This window comes from Armigeres subalbatus, chromosome 1, assembly GCF_024139115.2.
Source record: "Armigeres subalbatus isolate Guangzhou_Male chromosome 1, GZ_Asu_2, whole genome shotgun sequence".
Classification (NCBI taxonomy): Eukaryota; Metazoa; Arthropoda; class Insecta; order Diptera; family Culicidae; genus Armigeres; species Armigeres subalbatus.
The window spans coordinates 110,252,997-110,275,144 of NC_085139.1; the positions used below are offsets into that span (position 1 = coordinate 110,252,997).

Sequence of the window (22,148 nt, forward strand, 5' to 3'; positions counted from 1 at the left end):
TTTGGATTGGTTTGGATTGGTTTGGATTGGATTTGGATTGGTTTGGATTGGTTTGGTTGGTTTGGATTGGTTTGGATTGGTTTGGTTGGTTGGTTTGGATTGGTTTGGATTGGTTTGGATTGGTTTGGTTGGATTTGGATTGGTTTGGATTGGTTTGGATTGGTTTGGATTGGTTTGGATTGGTTTGGTTGGTTTGGATTGGTTTGGATTGGTTTTGATTGGTTTGGATTGGTTTGGATTGGTTTGGTTGGTTTGGATTGGTTTGGATTGGTTTGGATTGGTTTGGATTGGTTTGGATTGGTTTGGATTGGTTTGGATTGGTTTGGATTGGTTTGGTTTGGATTGGTTTGGATTGGTTTGGATTGGTTTGGATTGGTTTGGATTGGTTTGGATTGGTTTGGATTGGTTTGGATTGGTTTGGATTGGTTTGGATTGGTTTGGTTGGTTTGGATTGGTTTGGATTGGTTTGGTTGGTTTGGATTGGTTTGGATTGGTTTGGTTTGATTGGTTTGGATTGGTTTGGATTGGTTTGGATTGGTTTGGATTGGTTTGGATTGGTTTGGTTGGTTTGGATTGGTTTGGATTGGATTGGTTTGGATTGGTTTGGATTGGTTTGGATTGGTTTGGTTGGTTTGGATTGAATGTGGTTTGATTTGGATTGGTTTGGATTGGTTTGGATTGGTTTGGATTGGTTTGGATTGGTTTGGATTGGTTTGGATTGGTTTGGATTGGTTTGGATTGGTTTGGATTGGTTTGGATTGGTTTGGATTGGTTTGGATTGGTTTGGATTGGTTTGGATTGGTTTGGATTGGTTTGGATTGGTTTGGATTGGTTTGGATTGGTTTGGATTGGTTCGGTTTGGATTGGTTTGGTTGGTTTGGATTGGTTTGGATTGGGTTTGGATTGGTTTGGATTGGTTTGGATTGGTTTGGATTGGTTTGAATTGGTTTGGTTGGTTTGGTTTGGTTGGATTGGTTTTGGATCGGTTTGGATTGGTTTGGATTGGTTTGGATTGGTTTGGTTGGTTTGGATTGGTTTGGTTGGTTCGGTTTGGTTTGATTTGGTTTGGTTTGGTTGGTTTGGATTGGTTTGGATTGGTTTGGATTGGTTTGGATTGGTTTGGATTGGTTTGGATTGGTTTGGATTGGTTTGGTTGGATTGGTTTGGATTGGTTTGGATTGGTTTGGATTGGTTGGTTTGGATTGGTTTGGTTGGTTTGGTTGGTTTGGATTGGTTTGGATTGGTTTGGTTGGTTTGGATTGGTTTGGTTGGTTTGGATTGGTTTGGATTGGTTTGGATTGGTTTGGTTGGTTTGGATTGGTTTGGTTGGTTTGGATTGGTTTGGTTGGTTTGGATTGGTTTGGTTGGTTTGGATTGGTTTGGATTGGTTTGGATTGGTTTGGATTGGTTTGGATTGGTTTGGATTGGTTTGGATTGGTTTGGATTGGTTTGGATTGGTTTGGATTGGTTTGGATTGGTTTGGATTGGTTTGGTTGGTTTGGATTGGTTTGGTTGGTTTGGATTGGTTTGGATTGGTTTGGATTGGTTTGGATTGGTTTGGATTGGTTTGGATTGGTTGGATTGGTTTGGATTGGTTTGGATTGGTTTGGATTGGTTTGGATTGGTTTGGATTGGTTTGGATTGGTTTGGATTGGTTTGGATTGGTTTGGATTGGTTTGGATTGGTTTGGATTGGTTTGGTTGGTTTGGATTGGTTTGGATTGGTTTGGATTGGTTTGGATTGGTTTGGATTGGTTTGGATTGGATTTGGATTGGATTTGGATTGGTTTGGATTGGTTTGGATTGGTTTGGTTGGTTTGGATTGGTTTGGATTGGTTTGGTTGGTTTGGATTGGTTTGGATTGGTTTGGATTGGTTTGGATTGGTTTGGATTGGTTTGGATTGGTTGGATTGGTTTGGATTGGTTTGGATTGGTTTGGTTTGGTTTGGATTGGTTTGGATTGGTTTGGATTGGTTTGGTTGGTTTGGATTGGTTTGGATTGGTTTGGATTGGTTTGGTTGGTTTGGATTGGTTTGGTTGGTTTGGATTGGTTTGGATTGGTTTGGATTGGTTTGGATTGGTTTGGATTGGTTTGGATTGGTTTGGATTGGTTTGGATTGGTTTGGATTGGTTTGGATTGGTTTGGATTGGTTTGGATTGGTTTGGATTGGTTTGGTTGGTTTGGATTGGTTTGGATTGGTTTGGATTGGTTTGGTTGGTTTGGATTGGTTTGGATTGGTTTGGATTGGTTTGGATTGGTTTGGATTGGTTTGGACTGGTTTGGATTTGGTTTGGATTGGTTTGGTTGGTTTGGATTGGTTTGGATTGGTTTGGATTGGTTTGGTTTGGATTGGTTTGGATTGGTTTGGATTGGTTTGGATTGGTTTGGACTGGATTTGGTTGGTTTGGATTGGTTTGGATTGGTTTGGATTGGTTTGGATTGGTTTGGATTGGTTTGGATTGGTTTGGATTGGTTTGGATTGGTTTGGATTGGTTTGGATTGGTTTGGATTGGTTGTGTTGGTTTGGATTGGTTTGGTTGGTTTGGATTGGTTTGGATTGGTTTGGTTGGTTTGGATTGGTTTGGATTGGTTTGGATTGGTTTGGATTGGTTTGGATTGGTTTGGATTGGTTTGGATTGGTTTGGATTGGATTCGGTTTGGATTGGTTTGGATTGGTTTGGATTGGTTTGGATTGGTTTGGATTGGTTTGGATTGGGTTTGGTTGGTTTGGATTGGTTTGGATTGGTTTGGATTGGTTTGGTTGGTTTGGTTGGTTTGGTTGGTTTGGATTGGTTTGGATTGGTTTTGGATTGGTTTGGATTGGTTTGGATTGGTTTGAATTGGTTTGAATTGGTTTGAATTGGTTTGGATTGGTTTTGGTTGGTTTTGGATCGGTTTGGATTGGTTTGGATTGGTTTGTGTTGGTTTGGATTGGTTTGGATTGGATTCGGTTTGGTTTGATTTGGTTTGGATTTGGATTGGTTTGGATTGGTTTAGATTGGTTTGGATTGGGTTTGGATTGGTTTGGATTGGTTTGGATTGGTTTGGATTGGTTTGGATTGGTTTGGATTGGTTTGGATTGGTTTGGATTGGATTTGGTTGGTTTGGATTGGTTTGGATTGGTTTGGATTGGTTTGGATTGGTTTGGATTGGTTTGGTTGGTTTGGTTGGTTTGGTTGGTTTGGATTGGTTTGGATTGGTTTGGATTGGTTTGGATTGGTTTGGATTGGTTTGGTTGGTTTGGATTGGTTTGGATTGGTTTGGATTGGTTTGGATTGGTTTGGATTGGTTTGGATTGGTTTGGATTGGTTTGGATTGGTTTGGTTGGTTTGGATTGGTTTGGATTGGTTTGGATTGGTTTGGATTGGTTTGGATTGGTTTGGATTGGTTTGGTTGGTTTGGATTGGTTTGGTTGGTTTGGATTGGTTTGGATTGGTTTGGATTGGTTTGGTTGGTTTGGATTGGTTTGGATTGGTTTGGATTGGTTTGGACTGGTTTGGTTTGGATTGGTTTGGATTGGTTTGGATTGGTTTGGATTGGTTTGGATTGGTTTGGATTGGTTTGGATTGGTTTGGATTGGTTTGGATTGGTTTGGATTGGTTTGGATTGGATTGGTTTGGATTGGTTTGGATTGGTTTTGGATTGGTTTGGATTGGTTTAGATTGGTTTGGATTGGGTTTGGATTGGTTTGGATTGGTTTGGTTGGTTTGGATTGGGTTTGGATTGGTTTGGATTGGATTTGGTTTGGATTGGTTTGGATTGGTTTGGATTGGTTTGGATTGGTTTGGATTGGTTTGGATTGGTTTGGTTGGTTTGGATTGGTTTGGTTTGGATTGGTTTGGATTGGTTTGGATTGGTTTGGATTGGTTTGGATTGGTTTGGATTGGTTTGGATTGGTTTGGATTGGTTTGGTTGGTTTGGTTGGTTTGGATTGGTTTGGATTGGTTTGGATTGGTTTGGATTGGTTTGGATTGGTTTGGATTGGTTTGGATTGGTTTGGTTGGTTTGGATTGGTTTGGATTGGTTTGGTTGGTTTGGATTGGTTTGGTTGGTTTGGATTGGTTTGGATTGGTTTGGATTGGTTTGGTTGGTTTGGATTGGTTTGGATTGGTTTGGTTGGTTTGGATTGGTTTGGATTGGTTTGGTTGGTTTGGATTGGTTTGGATTGGTTTGGTTGGTTTGGATTGGTTTGGATTGGTTTGGATTGGTTTGGATTGGTTTGGATTGGTTTGGATTGGTTTGGATTGGTTTGGATTGGTTTGGATTGGTTTGGTTGGTTTGGATTGGTTTGGATTGGTTTGGATTGGTTTGGATTGGTTTGGATTGGATTTGGATTGGATTCGGTTTGGATTGGTTTGGATTGGTTTGGATTGGATTTGGATTGGTTTAGATTGGTTTGGATTGGGTTTGGATTGGTTTGGATTGGTTTGGATTGGTTTGGATTGGTTTGGATTGGTTTGGATTGGTTTGAATTGGTTTGAATTGGTTTGGATTGGATTTGGTTTGGTTTGGATTGGTTTTGGATCGGTTTGGATTGGTTTGGATTGGTTTGGATTGGTTTGGATTGGTTTGGATTGGATTCGGTTTGGATTTGATTTGGTTTGGTTTGGTTTGGTTTGGATTGGTTTTGGATTGGTTTGGATTGGATTCGGTTTGGATTGGTTTGGATTGGTTTGGATTGGTTTGGATTGGTTTGGATTGGTTTGGATTGGTTTGGTTGGTTTGGATTGGTTTGGATTGGTTTGAATTGGTTTGGTTGGTTTGGATTGGTTTGGATTGGTTTGGTTTGGTTTGGATTGGTTTTGGATCGGTTTGGATTGGTTTGGATTGGTTTGGATTGGTTTGGTTGGATTCGGTTTGGATTGGTTTGGTTTGGATTTGGTTTGGTTTGGTTGGATTGGTTTTGGATTGGTTTGGATTGGTTTGGATTGGTTTGGATTGGTTTGGATTGGTTTGGATTGGTTTGGATTGGTTTGGATTGGTTTGGATTGGTTTGGATTGGTTTGGATTGGTTTGGATTGGTTTGGTTGGTTTGGATTGGTTTGGATTGGTTTGGTTGGTTTGGATTGGTTTGGTTGGTTTGGACTGGTTTGGATTGGTTTGGATTGGTTTGGATTGGTTTGGTTGGTTTGGTTGGTTTGGATTGGTTTGGATTGGTTTGGATTGGTTTGGATTGGTTTGGTTGGTTTGGATTGGTTTGGATTGGTTTGGATTGGTTTGGATTGGTTTGGATTGGTTTGGATTGGTTTGGTTGGTTTGGTTGGTTTGGATTGGTTTGGATTGGTTTGGATTGGTTTGGATTGGTTTGGATTGGTTTGGATTGGTTTGGTTGGTTTGGTTGGTTTGGATTGGTTTGGATTGGTTTGGTTGGTTTGGATTGGTTTGGATTGGTTTGGATTGGTTTGGATTGGTTTGGATTGGTTTGGATTGGTTTGGATTGGTTTGGATTGGTTTGGATTGGTTTGGATTGGTTTGGATTGGTTTGGATTGGTTTGGTTGGTTTGGTTTGGTTCCGGTTTGGATTGGTTTGGATCGGTTTGGATTGGGTTTGGATTGGTTTGGATTGGTTTGGATTGGTTTGGTTGGTTTGGTTGGATGTGGTTGGTTTGGATTGGTTTGGATTGGTTTGGATTGGTTTGGATTAGATTTGGATTGGTTTGGATTGGTTTGGATTGGTTTGGATTGGTTTGAATTGGTTTGGTTGGAATGGATTGGTTTGGTTTGGTTTGGATTGGTTTTGGATCGGTTTGGATTGGTTTGGATTGGTTTGGATTGGTTTGGATTGGATTCGGTTTGGATTGGTTTGGTTTGATTTGGTTTGGTTTGGATTGGTTTTGGATTGGTTTGGATTGGTTTGGATTGGTTTGGTTGGTTTGGATTGGTTTGGTTGGTTTGGATTGGTTTGGTTGGTTTGGATTGGTTTGGATTGGTTTTGATTGGTTTGGATTGGTTTGGATTGGTTTGGATTGGTTTGGTTGGTTTGGATTGGTTTGGATTGGTTTGGACTGGTTTGGATTGGTTTGGATTAGATTTGGATTGGTTTGGATTGGTTTGGATTGGATTTGGTTGGTTTGGATTGGTTTGGATTGGTTTGGATTGGTTTGGATTGGTTTGGATTGGTTTGGATTGGTTTGGATTGGTTTGGATTGGTTTGGATTGGTTTGGATTGGTTTGGATTGGTTTGGATTGGTTTGGATTGGTTTGGATTGGTTTGGATTGGTTTGGATTGGTTTGGATTGGTTTGGATTGGTTTGGATTGGTTTGGATTGGATTTGGATTGGTTTGGATTGGATTTGGATTGGATTTGGATTTGGATTGGATTTGGATTGGATTTGGATTGGATTTGGATTGGATTTGGATTGGATTTGGATTGGATTTGGATTGGATTTGGATTGGATTTGGATTTGGTTCGGATTTGGATTGGTTTTGGATCGGATTTGGATTGGGTTTGGATTGGATTTGGATTGGATTTGGATTGGATTTGGATTGGATTTGAATTGGATATGAATTGGATTTGGATTGGATTTGGATTGGATTTGGATTGGTTTTGGATCGGATTTGGATTGTATTTGGATTGGATTTGAATATGAATAGTTGAAATTGAAATGATTGAAATTCTTCAGATTGCAAGTACTTAGAGAAAAGTGAGTAGTGTTAGTGAGTAGTGAGGATATCGTGAAAAGTAAAGAACGAAACGAGAAATTATACGTTTTTCACTTTTCATAATAAATAAAACGTGAGATGTATAAAGTGGTGGGTGAAAAAATTAACTTAATTACTTTAAGTCAAGTTCGAGACAAGTACGACCCTACTGTTGAGATCGCAATACGGAATTGTACAAACTCGTCTTATGACAAGTAGATTTCTGTTGTTGATTGATGATGTGATTTCCTGAGGCGTTGCTGTATTTAATGTGGTTTTCACTGATGAAAAAATCTCGCAATTATTTAAATGGAATGAATTATTTAAATTTGACTGTGTTTTTATTTTCAGCAGAAAGTCCGGAAATACATTTTAATGGCATTTTATTCTTAGTTACGACACTCAATCGCTATTTTGAGAGTCCAAATAAACAACACTCTTGATCCACTCGTGGTACTCGCTCACTCGCGTGTACAAAGCTGGTCCGCCTTTATCGCACTGATAGCCGCTGTTGTATATCCCAACGATATACGTAACCGGCTTCATATCGTCTCCGTAGTACAAAGTCGCGAAAAGTCCGCTGCCGGGCTGTCGGCACAGATTCTCCCATTCCTTAGGTGCGCACTGCTGCTGCGATCGATGATTGACGCACATTTCCGACGGTACCAAATCCGGATTGTACAAACCACGGCAGTCACTGTAGTACAACGGACTGGTTTCAACCGACGTGGGGCTACGGTCATGCCCCTGAACGCTCACAGCACTCAAATCCGACGGCATTTTGGCCTTCTCCCGCCACAAACAAGCGGGAACGCTGGACGACTGAATTAGCACCGGATACCGAAGTTTGATCACGGCCACGTTGTAGTGGTTGGATTTCGCGGAAAACTTGGGATGTGGCAGGACGGAGTGGATTTCATTCTTCTGAACAACGTTTTCGATATCGTTTCCGAGTCCGAGCCATATGGTCGTTTTTTTGATATCCAATCTGGAAAAAAAATAAAGCTCGAATTTATCTTAAAGTTATTAAAATGATGAATTCCACCGGTTACCCTTGGACACATAGTGCTGATGTGAGCAGATACCGAGCGGTGATCAAAGTTGCACTGCAGTTCGTCGAATCCTGGCTATCAATGATGGCTACCTGGGAGTGCAACTGATGCTCTTCCGGGGTTCGTCTAAATTCGTCGTACAGCATTTCGCAGTACTCCATATCTTGGACAATATCTCGGAAGTGAGCTTCTGTGTCAGGACCTTTGATCATATCCTCCGTGGAACAACAAACAAGGATGTCTCTGTTATCAAAACCGCATTGGTCGCTAACTGTTCTACCTTTCTTGATATCTTTGATATTCCTGAATGCCGCTGGGCATGTCTCGATCGGTATGCAAACTCCTGTTACGTTATCACTTTTGAAACATTTCTCCCCCAAACCGACATCCGTGTAGTTGTATTCTAGATTCGTGCTCTTCGTTACCTCCCTAATCCAGGGCATGTGTTTCGCAATGGGAACTATCTCGTTTTGACTGTTACAACCAAAGCTGGCTATCATGGGATGCATTTTGTGCTGACCCAGTTGTCGGATTTGCAAAAATCCAGTGAATGATTTCTGAAAATGGACAAGAACACGATTATTTAGCCGCCAATCAATTGCACTGAAAACATTGGCGATGATACCCTTTGACACCACAGCTCTTGGGACGATTTGAGGCACTCGTTTTTGCGTTCTCCTGAGCAAACCGTCGAATTGGACATGGGTTTCTTCAATGTGGAGTCTGAATTAAAAAAATGATAAATATCAAGCAAGTGTAATCATCAGCTGTGAAACTTGGGTAAGGTAATGCAGGTATTGCTTATTTAATTTTCAATGAATCATTAGTATTGCATTATAATGTGGATTTTTATTTATTTAAGCATATTTAAATGAAATGGCGACTCCTCTCGATTTTTTTACCCGAAAATAATAATTTGAGGAGGGCTACAATAAAATTTCTTGAAAATGTTGAGAATTTTCAAAACATTCTTTAACAAATCCGAGGAGTTTTTCTTTCATTTTAATTTTTTATTGTTTTCTCCCCAACCCCCTCCTAGGCCTTTTGGAGAATAGTAGGACATAATTGTTATTTAATACTAGCAAACTCGACGAACTTAGTTTTTCCGGAAATTGATTAATTCTCTGATTATTTCTCGAGTTATGCGGAGATTTCTATTTATATTGTATGGGAGCCCCCTTTCCAGAAGGGGGATTTTCAAACCACTACAGAAACATATCTTCCCTCCCAAACCCTCACAATTTTATTTATTTATTACCAGACTAAGGACGAAGTGGCCTGTGCAGTACATAAAAGTCTTCTCCATTCAACTCGTCGCCAACCACGCAGTCTGCGGAGGATCTTCAAATCGTCCTCCACCTGATCGATCCACTCAAAGTTACGTGCCATAATATCAATGTCGTCGGCGAAACCAAATAACTGGACGGACGTCGTGAAAATCGTACCACTCGTGTCAATCCCTGCCCTTCGTATTACTCCCTCCAAAGCGATGTTGAATAGCAGACACGAAAGACCATCACCTTGCCGTAACCCTCTGTGCGTTTCGAAGAGACTTGAGAATGCCCCTGAAACTTGAACTACGCACATCACCTGATCCATCGTCGCCTTGATCAACAACGTTTTCGTGAATAGGTCGTTGCCGATTGTATCGAGTCGTATTATCTTCCATGTCGTTCGTAATGGTTGTTTTCATAGGCAGCTTATTGGGCCTGCGCAAACCCTCCAGAACGAGGATACGAACTGGACTGGACGAGGACACGAACGCGGACGACGTAGTCTCTTACGTCAGAGACCAATGCGGTACAGAGGTCGAGAAGAAGGGGTCAAGCGTTACTAGAGGCGCTAGCGAAGTTCGACGAAGTGCTAGTCAATGATGGTTCTGCTAGCACGTTCAGAAGGAACGGGGTCGAGTCATGGATTAACGTAACGTTTATCAGTCCTGGTCTGGCACCAGACTTGGACTGGAGGGTGTATGGGGGTTACATCATCTAGCAATTTACTTTAAGATCAACTATGGCGTGCTACATCCGAGGTTCGGGGATTACTGTCAAGTCCGTTGGTGGATGACCAATTACTTCGACAGCGATGTTCCTGGGACTGGGGCTGGAAGTCAACACTGAAGGTCTAAGCGGGGATGCGTTGGTAGCTGTTCCATGCCGAGAAAAGTCCTGCCGAGAAATGGCAGACGCCCGGTATACTGGTAGAGTGCCGAGATTGCGGCGCTTTGATCAACCTGCCTGAATGCTAGACGAAGGATGCAACGTGTCCGCACCGATGATGAAAAAGCGGACCGCCGTCAAGTGTTTCGAGCGGTGAAACTGGCCTTAAAAGGCAAAAATTGGTGTTGTTGCCGAAGGGCAGAAAGCCGCCGGGCGATCCGTCGGCATATAGACCAATCTGTCTTATAGACACGACGGGCAAGCTGCTAAAGAGGATCATCCTCAAGAGGCTGACCCCGTACGTAGCAGGTACGAACAGCAATCAGTTCGGTTTTCGCAAGGGTAAGTCCACTACCTGTAAGGTAGTCCCGGGGGGATCAGGGTATTAGCAGAGAGGGTAACTCAAGTAACCTTCCACTATTTGGGTGGGTTTAGAGGTTGTCGTCCTTCTGTCAACCCCACTCACTGAGTGATAATTTCAGGCGTCTGTTTGCAGATTTGCTTTCATCCCTCTATATAAAAAAACAGCTTTAAACCTAGCAGTCCAAACAGGTTGATATGGATTCCAGACCGCAAAAACAAACCGATTTTGACGATTCACGTATCAAACAAACCGGTTAGGTCTCTAGTTTTCAAACCTGGGAAGAATTGGCATTGGCCTCCTGATTCCAGAATAATTCTGGGGTCGAGTGGGGTATCTTTTTTTCTCAAATCAAATGACCTTGCTAAAAGTCTTAAAACTCATTTTTTTGAGTGTTCTACTTTTTGAAATCATGGGACATGTTCAATGGTGCCTCTTCCAAGATTTCTTGCTGGGTTTGGACAGGTTCTACGGCATTCCAGAAACCTGGTTCCCCCGGGGAATTGCCCACTTTTCGATATGATCCGAAACCCATCTTGCAACGTCTCAAGCTGCATGATTTCGCAAAACAAGCTCAACAGAGTCTAATTTGAGGTACATGAGTGATTCTGGTCGAGTTCTGTGGTATTCCGGGGACCTGGTTCCCCCGGGGAAGTGGCCACTTTTTGATATTATCTGAAACCTTGCGATGTCTCAAACTTCATGATTTCGCCAAATGAGCTCAATAGAGTCTAATGTGAGCTACCTGAGTGGTGCTGGTTAGGCTCTATGGCATTCCGGGGACCTGGTTCCCGCAGGGAAGTGGCCACTTTTCTATTTGATCCGAAACCCATCTTGCGATGTCTCAAACTTCATGATTTTGCTAAACGAGCAAAATAGAGTCTAATTTGACGTACCTGAGTGTTGCTGGTCAGTTTGTGGCTTCTTCCCCTCAAGGTGGGGTTCAGATCATATCAAAAAGTGGCCACTTACTAGGGAGAATCAGGTCTCCGGAATGCCACGGAGCCTAACCAGCACCATTCAGGTACCTCAAATTAGACTCTATTGAGCTCGTTTCGCGAAATCATGAAGTTTGAGACGTCACAAGATGGATTTCAAATCACTTAAAAAGTGGCCACTTCCCTGGGGGAGCTAATTTCCTGGAATGCCGCAGAACCTGTCCAAACACACCAAGCAATCCGAAAAGAGACACTATTGAACATATCCCGTGATTTCCTAAAGTAGGACACACCAAAAAATAAGTGTTAAAACTTTTCGCAAGGTTTAAAAACAAGAGACCTAATCGGTTCGTTTGGTTGGCGAACCGTAAAAATCGGTTAAAATTGTGCCTGCGCTCACCTCTGTCGTCCTGGTTCTGACGCTAACTGCAGATTGGGGGTCTTCCAGCGTCCGACGACAGGCAAGTACAATCAAGTTTTCGTTTCTCTGACGTCTGATGCCGATCCGCTTTTCAGTATCCTGTGTTCGAAAAATCTACGTGCTGTATCCCCTATATGGCCTACCTTTGGGAATCCGGAACGCGACGCAGAGAGACTCAAAGGAGCCAGCAACTTCTACGACTCAGTCAAGCCTCTTGCCATCTCCGCTCATCACAGTCGCTCCGGTCCTGCTGTCGGAAGCGGGGAGAGGGTCGTCCAACAACTTGAATACGGCGAAGAACCTGCTTATCCGTCAGCTCAACCAAGACATGATATCGCACACCTTGCCTCTACATCCAGTACGCTCTCGGAACGCACTCATGCCGCAAGCTCTGAGGAAGCCCCTAATCATCCCAACTCAGTTGTGCCATTCCTGGCAGCGACCAGCAGACGTCCCGGTCCTGTGCTTGGGTCAGTAAATGGGGTCTTCCGAACTCCTTATGTCGGCAAGTACTCTCAATCAATGAATTCTTCTCTGCCTGACAGTGTTCCGATTTGCAGTGCTTCATCCGTTCCTCGTAACATGCAATCCAACATATCCATCTACTACCAACGTTGGAGGAATTAATGGCCTTCTGGACGAATATCGACTATCGTTCTTGATCAGAACTACGACGTCATTGTTCTCGAACTATTTCGAGCTACGTCTTTGGAGCCGGCTACGAAGTTTTTCGCTGTGATCGCAACACGGAGAATAGCAGGAAAACTACCGGAGGTGGCGTACTTGTTGCAGTTAACTCCAGCTTGAAAGCATAACTGGTTGAGGACGATTCTTGTAACACCGTTGAGCAAGTATGAGTTGTTATTTAGCTTGATAGCAGGCAACTATTCCTCTGTGCTGTGTACATCCCTCAGGATCGGACTCGCGATGTGGATCTTATTGACACACACTGCCGATCTGTATCTTGTGCTTCAGATATGACCGCGCCTTGTGATGAGGTTGTGATTTTGGGCGACTTCAACCTTACGAGCATTGCATGGACTCCTATTCACAGCGGCTTCCGTCCGTCCTGCACCCTCAGTTAAGGATGTTGCTCATCATCGCCCTCTAGTGATTGCCGTCAAGGATAATGTTATGCGTGATTTCTTCAACCCCCCCGCCGTGGTGTGGTACGATTTCCATAAGGCGGACCATCGCAGTATTACTAAAGTGCTATCAAATATGGATTGGGAACACATTCTCGATACAGTGGACATTAATTCTGCTGCAGAAACTTTTTCTCACATCATGCGGTGTACATCATCGACAGGCATGTCCCAAAAAAGTCCGTTTGATCAGACTCTCGGATCCCGTGGATGACGAATGCTCTCCGGTCGCTGAAAAGTTGCAAGAAAGCTTCACTCAGAAGTTACACGAAACACCGTACGTTGCCACTCAAATTCCACTATGTCAGACTCAACAACGAGTATAAGCGGATCAGTCGTTATCATTTCCTACGCTACCAAAGAGGGATACAGCGACGACTAAGATCTCACCCAAAGTCCTTTTGGAGCTACGTAAATGAACAGCGCAAAGATACTGAATTTCCATCGTCCAAGGTATTCAATAGTGAATCTGCAAGCACCCAAAAAGGTATATGTAACCTGTTCTCAGCTAAATACGCCAGTGTGTTTGAAGACGAACAACTACCTGTTTATGTCGTGACCACCGCTGCCAGCAACGTCCCATTAGTGAATCAATCGCTCGGTGATATCGAGGTAAATGTCGAAGCCATCTCAAGAGCGATGTCTAAGCTTAAGACATCATCTAAGCCTGGTCCTGACGGTGTTCCATCGATTATTCTCAAAAAGAATATTACCTGTCTGCTTGAACCCCTTCTCCTGTTATTCCAACTCTCTCTATCCAGCAGCACATTCCCATCTTGGTGGAAGACTGCAGATATGTTTCCGGCAAGCATTGCAATATCATCTGAGCACAGGATATTATCTTTGCTTATGCAAAGATATTATCCCTAATCAAAGAGCACTCTGGAAAGATATTATCATTTGAGCATTCAATGATGATCCAGATAGCCAGCGTGTTTCGGGGTTTGTTCACGTTGCGAAAGCGTTGCTACAACAAAAACAGTGAAGAAATGTTTCTCCATGGCGAACATTGCACTTTGTTTACTGAGCAGATAGATAACTAAGATCGATATCCCTGGATATCATCAGTATCTTTGCTCAGAAGATCGAATGATGGGATAAAATGCAATGCCTGGTTTCCGGTCTACAAAAGGGGGAGCAAGCGTGATGTGAACAATTACCGGGGTATCACATCGCTTAGTGCAATAGCGAAGCTTTTTGAACTGGTTGTCATGGACCCGGACCGTTTAACAACCACTAACTTGTTATGCCTAACTTCGTTCGTCACGGATAGCATGATTGCACGCACTCAAACGGACGTGATTTACACGGATCTTTCTGCTGCATTCGATAAGCTGAACCATAAAATTGCAATCGCCAAGCTTGATCATACATGACCGGACGCCAGCTGGTGGTTGCTTTAGAATCTTTTTTGACCGCAGTTTCTTCTGGAGCCCGTAGTAGGCCCGACTTCCACAGATGATGCGCCTTCGTATTTCACGACTAACATTGTTATCAGCCGTTAGCAGGGATCCGAGGTAGACGAATTTCTCGACCACCTCGAAGGTATCCCCGTCTATCGTAACACTGCTTCCCAGGCGGGCCCTGTTGCGCTCGGTTCCGCCCACAAGCATGCACTTTGTCTTTGACACATTCACCACCAGTCCAACTTTTGTTGCTTCACGTTTCAGGCGGGTGTACAGTAGAGTGGCCCAGCCTAGTATGGGGAAAAAAAGTCGTCGGATTCTACGGGGCACCCTCCAGGATTTTGCCTTTAAGTAAGAAAATCATTCTCTGAAAATTTCAGCCTGATCGACTATTGCATAAGCTGGCGCAATTGATTTGAAGTTAGTATGGGGGTTTCAGCCAAAATATATAGAAAAATACACCTCTGTTACTATTTCGTACAGGAAATTAGATGGAAAAGTCCGTTTGAGCCCAGACTTGCAAGAAATGAAGTTAACATGCCAATGAACAATTCGATATAAAATTCTACTATGATTAAATAAACTTTGAATTAGTTTTTAGCTGATTTACCGTGCAAAATCAAACTTCGGACGCTTAAGCACTATCTGATAAACAATCATTTTCAATCACACCGTTTAAATCACCATTGCAAACACTAAGTACAGTATTCATCGTTGAACTACGTATTTAATATGTACAAGATATTGCGAAGAATGTTTGCAATTTATGAAAATGTCCGGCTTCTGTTTGATTCAAACCTCGGACACTAGCGGAGTTGAATTCATAATTCGGACGCAAAGATTCAAATTTTGGACACCTGATTACACAATACCGGGAAGAATAATTAAAAACAATTTTCACTACACAGCTAAGACTGTATTTTAATCATGTCGTAGCATTGTTCTAACATGTCTTATTAGAATGTAACTATACTAAAACAAGCTAAAACTATTAGTCCTTCCGAATCAGCTTGATGAAACATTTCGATGAAATATTTCAGAAAATTTCCCATACGAATTCAAGCGTCCGAAGTTTGAGTGTGTCCGAAATTTGTTTATCCACGGTATTTGGAGTTTGGTTGAGCACTTTGAAATTCATTAATAGCCATGAAAACATACGCATGCAATCAAAGGTGCCTGCGATGCATGATTCCGCGTGCCATTACACATAGGGTAAGGGATGTATTTTGGGCCACCAGGTCGACGGCTCATATTTTGGACAACTGAGTGCAACTTCCTCTTGGTGGTTCAAAATAAAAGCCACCTTAAGGGTGGTCCAAAATACATCCTTTACCCTATCACAGCTACCTTCGATTATATGCGCTTGCAGGCAAGTGGCCAGCTTTTCCGGGCCCATTTTGATGAGCTCCGCTCCGATACCATCCTTACCAGCTGCTTTATTGGTTATTAGTTGTTGAATGGCATCCTTAACTTCCCTCAAGTTGGGGGCTGGTTGGCTTCCATCTTCCGCTGAACTGACGTAGTCATCTCCTCCGCTGCCTTGACTTTCACTGCCTGTACTCTCAGCGCCATTCAGATGTTCCTCGTAGTGCTGCTTCCACCTTTCGATCACCACACGTTCGTCCGTCAAGATGCTCCCATCCTTATCCCGGCACATTTCGGCTCGCGGCACGAAGCCTTTGCGGGATGTGTTGAGCTTGTGATAGAACTTGCTTGTTTCTTGAGAACAGCACAGCTGTTCCATCTCCTCGCACTCCGCTTCTTCCAGGCGGCGTTTCTTTTCCTGAAAAAGGCGGGTCTGCTGTCTCTGCTTCCGTCGATAACATTCTCCTCCAGAATCTGTCTGCACTCTTCGTCGAACCAATCGTTCCGTCGACTTCGACCCGACGTTGTTCACCGCTGCGTCGTTAATGGCTGCTTTGACTGTATTCCAGCAGTCCTCAAGAGGGGCCCCATCGAGCTCACCCTCTTCCGGCAACGCTGCCTCGAGATGCTGCGCGTATGCAGTGGCGACATCAGGTTGCTTCAGTCGCTCTAGGTCGTACCGCGGCGGTCGTCGGTACCGAACATTGTTGATGACGGATAGTTTTGGGCGCAGTTTAACCATCACCAGATAGTGGTCAGAGTCGATGTTAGCGCCGATGTTAGGTGATCTTTCTTAGGCCACGAATAAACACATAAATCTTAAATTTATGTGACTATTCTGTCCTAATAGTGTATGTGAAATAGTAACGCTTCGCACACCCCTGCTCGGTTGCACAAGCCTACCGAGGCGAAACCGTGGTACCCCTAAAAGCAGAGGCAACCCTAAAAGCCGAGGCTGAATGGAAGAAAGGAAGGAAAAAAAAAGGAGAATCAACGAGCAAGGTGTAAGATCGTGGCAGTCGATCCAACACCAAGCGAAGATCAAGACGGAATAACACCAGACTACAACCTTCTTTTGAGGGCATTTTATAAAAACCGCGTGTGAAAACGGTTGGAACCGGGACCCGAGCATCGAGAAACCCACGAAAATTACGATTCAAGACCTTGGATAGGGATCCAAACCGCGTATCGCCGAGTGTTTTCGAAGGCCTGTCGTGGCGTCTGTAGGCACACGTTCCACGGGTTGGCTGCAGTGGTCGTAATTCGCTCGGGTGGCTTTCCGCCGTTATTGGCCGTGCCGCTGTTATTGGCCGACAGTACCGCAATCGTTTGGCCGGAGTCGTTCGTCATCCGACAATTTTCGGGCGGATGTGCCCGGGGATAAACACGTGGTCAACCCTAACCCTACCTGCAGCGTTCGGCGAAGCCACAATTCGGGAACAAGCCTCCGGGTCCAACCCCAACACCGGCGGCGTTGTGCCGCACTCGGCAGTGTGCTTGGCCTGCTTTCGCCAGCCTCCGTGTCCAACCGCAACCATCAACACCGGTGGCATTTTGCCGCGTCCGGCCATGTGCCCAACCTGCCTTCGCCAGTCTCCGCGTCCAACCACAAACACCCACCCCAGCGGCATTGTGCCGCATTCGGCCGTGTGCTCGGTCTGCCTTAGGTAAGGCCCAGTCGTCAAAGAAAGTCTCCGTGTCCAACCTCAACCACATCTGCGACCCACCGCCGCGCTCAGCGAAACTTGGAAGGCGGTCCCTCAATCATTCGAGAGCCAGCAGGTAGCATGCAGACACGGTATGTTAAATCGCATGCCAACAATGGGCCCCAACGTCTCAGGCCGGCCACCCCACTACTAATCCTATGAACTAACCCAAAACAAAAACTTAAAATTAAATAAAACAATGCTTTAAGATCTATTTTTCATTTTCAATTCCTTCTACCAACGTGTTTGTTGATTCGTCCTGGTAATATCCGTATCTGCCTCTTTGGTGTCGTAGTCCCCTTAAGCAGGTTAGAAGTCGACCCTGAGAAATTTGGTGAGCTAGTTAGGGACGTTTGGACGTCCACTCCATAGACGTGAGGACGTCAAGGGAGAGTGTTGCAAAACTTGTCTGCTTACCTGAGGGAACCAGGTCCCCGTAATCACTTTCGCACGTGGCCAATGTGTCCAACATCTCTCAAAAATTCATCTATTGAGCTTGTCTTTCAATATCATGAAGTTTGATATGTCGCAAGATGAGTTTTTATTTATTCACTTTGTCTTCAGCTATGACTGTACAGACGGATTAAAACTTACATGTCTAGTTGTCCTAATAACAAACATTTAAAAGAAACTTTACACACATTGAAATCAAAGCCTTCAGCACCGTTCAGAAGCGCAAAACATCTCTCAAGCGGAGCTGATCGAAATTTGATCGCTTTCTTGAGAACACCAGGTTCCCATGAACACTTCCGGACGTGGCCAACGTGCCCAAAATCTTTAAAAAATTCACGTATGGAATTTGTCTTTCAAAATCATGGAGTTTGATAAGTCGGAAAATGGATTTCGGTGCTAATCGATTCAAAATCATGAAGTTTTATATTTCGCAAGACTGGTTTCTACACCACTTGAAAAGTGTCCACTACCCCAGGAAACCAGGTTCCCGGAACATCCGGAACCATGTCCTGGCGTCCTGTCCTGTCCTGTCCAATTGTATCAAAACTAACTTCTGATGCTGGTCAATGATGATTGACCACGTTCACATCAACATTCTGGGCACTATCGTTCATTTATTAATGGTTTAAAAAATGAGCCGTTTTGACTGCACCTGACCCAGGAGCACCACCCTTCCCTCCCCCTTTAATAAATCCAGCCGGATCGAAACCATAGACATAATGACGCTTCTTCCCTGAAAATTGCATGGCAATCGGACATAAAATAAGCTCATATTTCAATTGTGAATTCTAGGTCAAACCGAAACGGGTTTTAAGAAAATTTCCTGGACCGGAACGGGAATCGAACCCGGTTATCTTCGGCATGTTCTTGCTTTGTGGCCGAGTATCTTACGGAACGACTATGCAAGGCCCTACCCGAGCAAAGTCTGAAAACATAATGAGAGCATATAGAAAACATATTTTGATATTGATATCAAATCGAAATCATAATTTGTTTTCAAATATGAATCATCATTACTGATTACATGTTTTGATCTCATTTTGCTGTTGATTTCTAAATTGTATGATCTGACATCAAACTGTGTACTTATTTTGTTATCGGAACCAATATCAAAATTAGTTTTCGATTTGCTCTCATCGATAGCAGGAATAGTTTTCGATTTGATGTCACAGTAAGATTTTTCTGCTGTAGATTTTGATCTTTTAACCGTTAAAACGACCAAAAGGATATCAACCTGAGTTATCAAAATTAGGCGATTTTACAACAACAAAATTAGTTATCGATTTGCTCTCAAGCTTTGCTCGGGTAGTCAGTTATGTTCTGTTAATTTCCGATTGAATATGTGATAATATAATATTTTCATAGATTTCACAAGCAGATTCTTCTACACAACGAATTTGTTACAAAGAAATTTGCTGGCGTAGTTGTATTTTTATGGATAACTTTCTTATTTTATGATCAAATAGTTGATTAATAACATTAATAACACATAGTTAAGTTTGCCATTTTAAGGTGTTTTTATGAAATATTACGAAAAAATTCAGCTGCCGGTGGGACTTGAACCTACACTATTCCATTAAGTACACTCACGTGTTACCAATTACACAACAGCTGCCCTTGCGAGAAGTTGTTCCATAACCAGCTAATAACGATGGGATATCAGTCAATTCCCCGTATCCATCGAATCTGCTTTGGCAACATTTCACACCTTTTCTCTCTATCCAACTATGTGTATCAGAATTGAACAACAGTCGGTTACGTTTGCATCACAAACATGTGCTTCTATTTGTCGTATTGAGGCGTGTTTGCTTCTGAATCTTTTTTTCGCAATATCTAAAAAAACACTTTAAAATGGCAAACCTAACTATGTGTATCAAAATTAAACATCACAAATCATTAATCAAGAATTAATAACTATGTTACATAAATATTTCTATAATACACATTTACGCAGATATTAAATTCAAATGTCGCGGATGTGAAGTATAGTAAACTGTAATACATACCGTAATCTATTTCCTGTACTTTGGAGTACATTTCTATGGAGTCGGTATCCCATAGACATGCTGCGGCGATGTTTTTGCTGAGACTGCAATCCAAATTGATTAGTTCTTTTCGACGTTCCATCGGTTTTCCCGTTAACTCACCTAATGGTTGAGTTCAATTTCAGCACCGCCAAATCGTTCCCCTCCGCCAAATTGTAATCCGGATGACTATGAACTGATGATACAAACAACGCCTCGTTTGGATTACTAGCAGCGTACAATTTCAATTCATTGGGTTCGCTTGACCCGATGCAACTGGCACTCGTCAGGATGAACTTTTCGGATATAAATGCACCAATGCAAGGGGTATCATGAGGTTTGTCATTCTTGCTAGGAATGTCGATCAAAACCATGTGAGCATAGTCCGTGCATGTTTCTATGTAATACGTGAAGGGGCATGCTGGAAAATTGAATAGAATTTAAAGACAAGTACCAAAGAAGCGTTTATATTTTATGGTCAATCAATTTTCAATAAAAAATATTATCGCCAAATGCAATTCGTTAAAAGCAAACCGCTTGAGGATAAGTCCCTGAAGACGAGTGATTTTTTTTGCCTTTACACCTTCAGCGTACAAGAGAAGCAATAAGTTTCATATTAGTCCATCATATTACTCTTTGTGAAAAGTATAAAATTAGGCACCTATTCTATTGTAACACGAATTGCAAAAGAGTGAAATTTTCATCTGGAATTGCTTCTAAATCATCTTCAAAAAGTACTTATGACTCGGTAAACTGTTTAATTTTCAAATTTACTGAAGCAAACACACTGATACTTACAATCCAACCCTTTCCGCTCGTACGAAATAAAAGAATTCCTATAGTCCGAGAAACCACTCTCGCCCGCCGCTAGAAAAACACACATATCAATCAGTTGAATTATTTCGACCGACAACGCAAGATTCAAAACCTACCGGGAAAAACCAGTGCGGCTACCATTAGGCCAAATATTGACACTCGAAACATATTTAGTACCGAGATCAGGTTTGAGAACGCTTAATCGGTGACTCTTTAACAAAGTGCGGTTTATCGATGCCCGTGTGCTTCTCGCGCAAACTGTTCACATTGACGACCGGAGTCAAACTGATCGCAGCATCTCCACGGTTTCTGTTTCCGTGCTTCCGAAACGTAGACGAAAGAAGCGAAAAAACTGTGAACCCTATAGATAGTAGAATCTATAGATAGTGGAATATATAGATGAGCGAAGATAAATCCTCTGTCTCCAAACGAACTGTCAAACGTGTCTCCAAACGAGCATGACGTCACGATTTCAATGAAATCGTTAAGGGCTGTGACGTCATATGCGCGTGTGCACGGGCAAAAAAATCGACTCAGCCATGCTTTCGCTCATCTATAGATTCTACTATCTATAGTAGAATCTATAGATGAGCGAAAGCATGGCTGAGTCGATTTTTTTGCCCGTGCACACGCGCATATGACGTCACAGCCCTTAACGATTTCATTGAAATCGTGACGTCATGCTCGTTTGGAGACACGTTTGACAGTTCGTTTGGAGACAGAGGATTTATCTTCGCTCATCTATATATTCCACTATCTATAGTGAACCCCCTATATCGTTGCTATGAGTAAGATTTTCGAACACTTTTATGTCCAAATTGATTACATTCCGGTGATGATTTGCCTACGTTCATTTGGGCGCTTCACTTAGCAAGAAGGCGTTCGAATTCTATGCAATTAATACAGCTTTTATAATGGTGGTATACATGTTCAAATATACCATTTATCATTACGAAGTGAACGTAACAATAAATTCAATAAATAATATCGGTTCTATCAAAGGTAGTTGCCTACTTTCCGGGTTTTGACCACCAGGATTGGCGATTAATTATTAAGGTACATGCTGTGGTTGAACACATTGATCGTTGTAAATCTTCTTATATTGAAGTTCTAACCAAAAGTATGCCACCAAACGACTTGCTTACTTTTGGTTATTAGGCCAAGTAGTCAAAAACAACAATAATTGAGCACAATCTCTTATTTAACCGATTCGATAAGGATTTTTTCTACCTTATTTCAACATAAATGTTGAATATGCTGCTTCAAAAATTTATGAAAACCATATGGAAATATGGAGGATTTTTTTTAGATCTTCTAGGGCTTCCAAACCTCCCTTGAGTTCAGATCTTGATGATCTACATAAACAACCAAGCGTTTTATGGAGCCTCAATCATAATTTAAAGTAGAAAATGCTACCTGAGATATAATAAAACTATTTTTATTAAATCGCAGTGTTACCAAAACACCAACGGTACTCCAAACTATTCTTGAGTTCATAACTTGAAGGTCTACAAGATCAACAGAGTGATTCATAGGTTCCCGAGCTTATGTTGGAGCAGCCCCATGGGACATCATCACACCAGTACAAACAAAATAGAACATTCCCAGAATATTTACGGTACTCCAAACCATTCTTAAGTTCAGATATTGAAGATCTACA

At 42.5% G+C, this 22,148-nt stretch overlaps 1 protein-coding gene across 1 annotated transcript; it reads right to left on the reverse strand.

Annotated features, from left to right (window-relative positions):
• Positions 1-6,961: 6,961 nt before the first annotated feature.
• LOC134205339 (CLIP domain-containing serine protease C9-like) lies at positions 6,962-20,800 on the reverse strand. Its single transcript, XM_062680513.1, has 7 exons — positions 20,605-20,800; positions 20,471-20,539; positions 19,796-20,093; positions 19,655-19,737; positions 8,320-8,417; positions 7,695-8,251; positions 6,962-7,630 (listed from the first exon to the last, which is right to left on the reverse strand). Exons 1-7 carry the CDS (start codon positions 20,654-20,656, stop codon positions 7,045-7,047), a joined length of 1,743 nt encoding a protein of 580 aa, XP_062536497.1. The 5' UTR covers positions 20,657-20,800; the 3' UTR covers positions 6,962-7,044.
• Between the last annotated feature and the right edge of the window lie 1,348 nt (positions 20,801-22,148).

Excerpts from the sequence above, each read along its gene's own strand:
- LOC134205339 (XM_062680513.1), bottom strand. The coding sequence starts at position 20,656 with ATGTTTCGAGTGTCAATATTTGGCCTAATGGTAGCCGCACTGGTTTTT. Across the intron at positions 20,094-20,470 it reads CGAGCGGAAAGGGTTGGATT|CATGCCCCTTCACGTATTAC; the intron begins GTAAGTATCAGT and ends TCAATTTTCCAG. Across the intron at positions 19,738-19,795 it reads AAATTGAACTCAACCATTAG|TCTCAGCAAAAACATCGCCG; the intron begins GTGAGTTAACGG and ends TTTGGATTGCAG.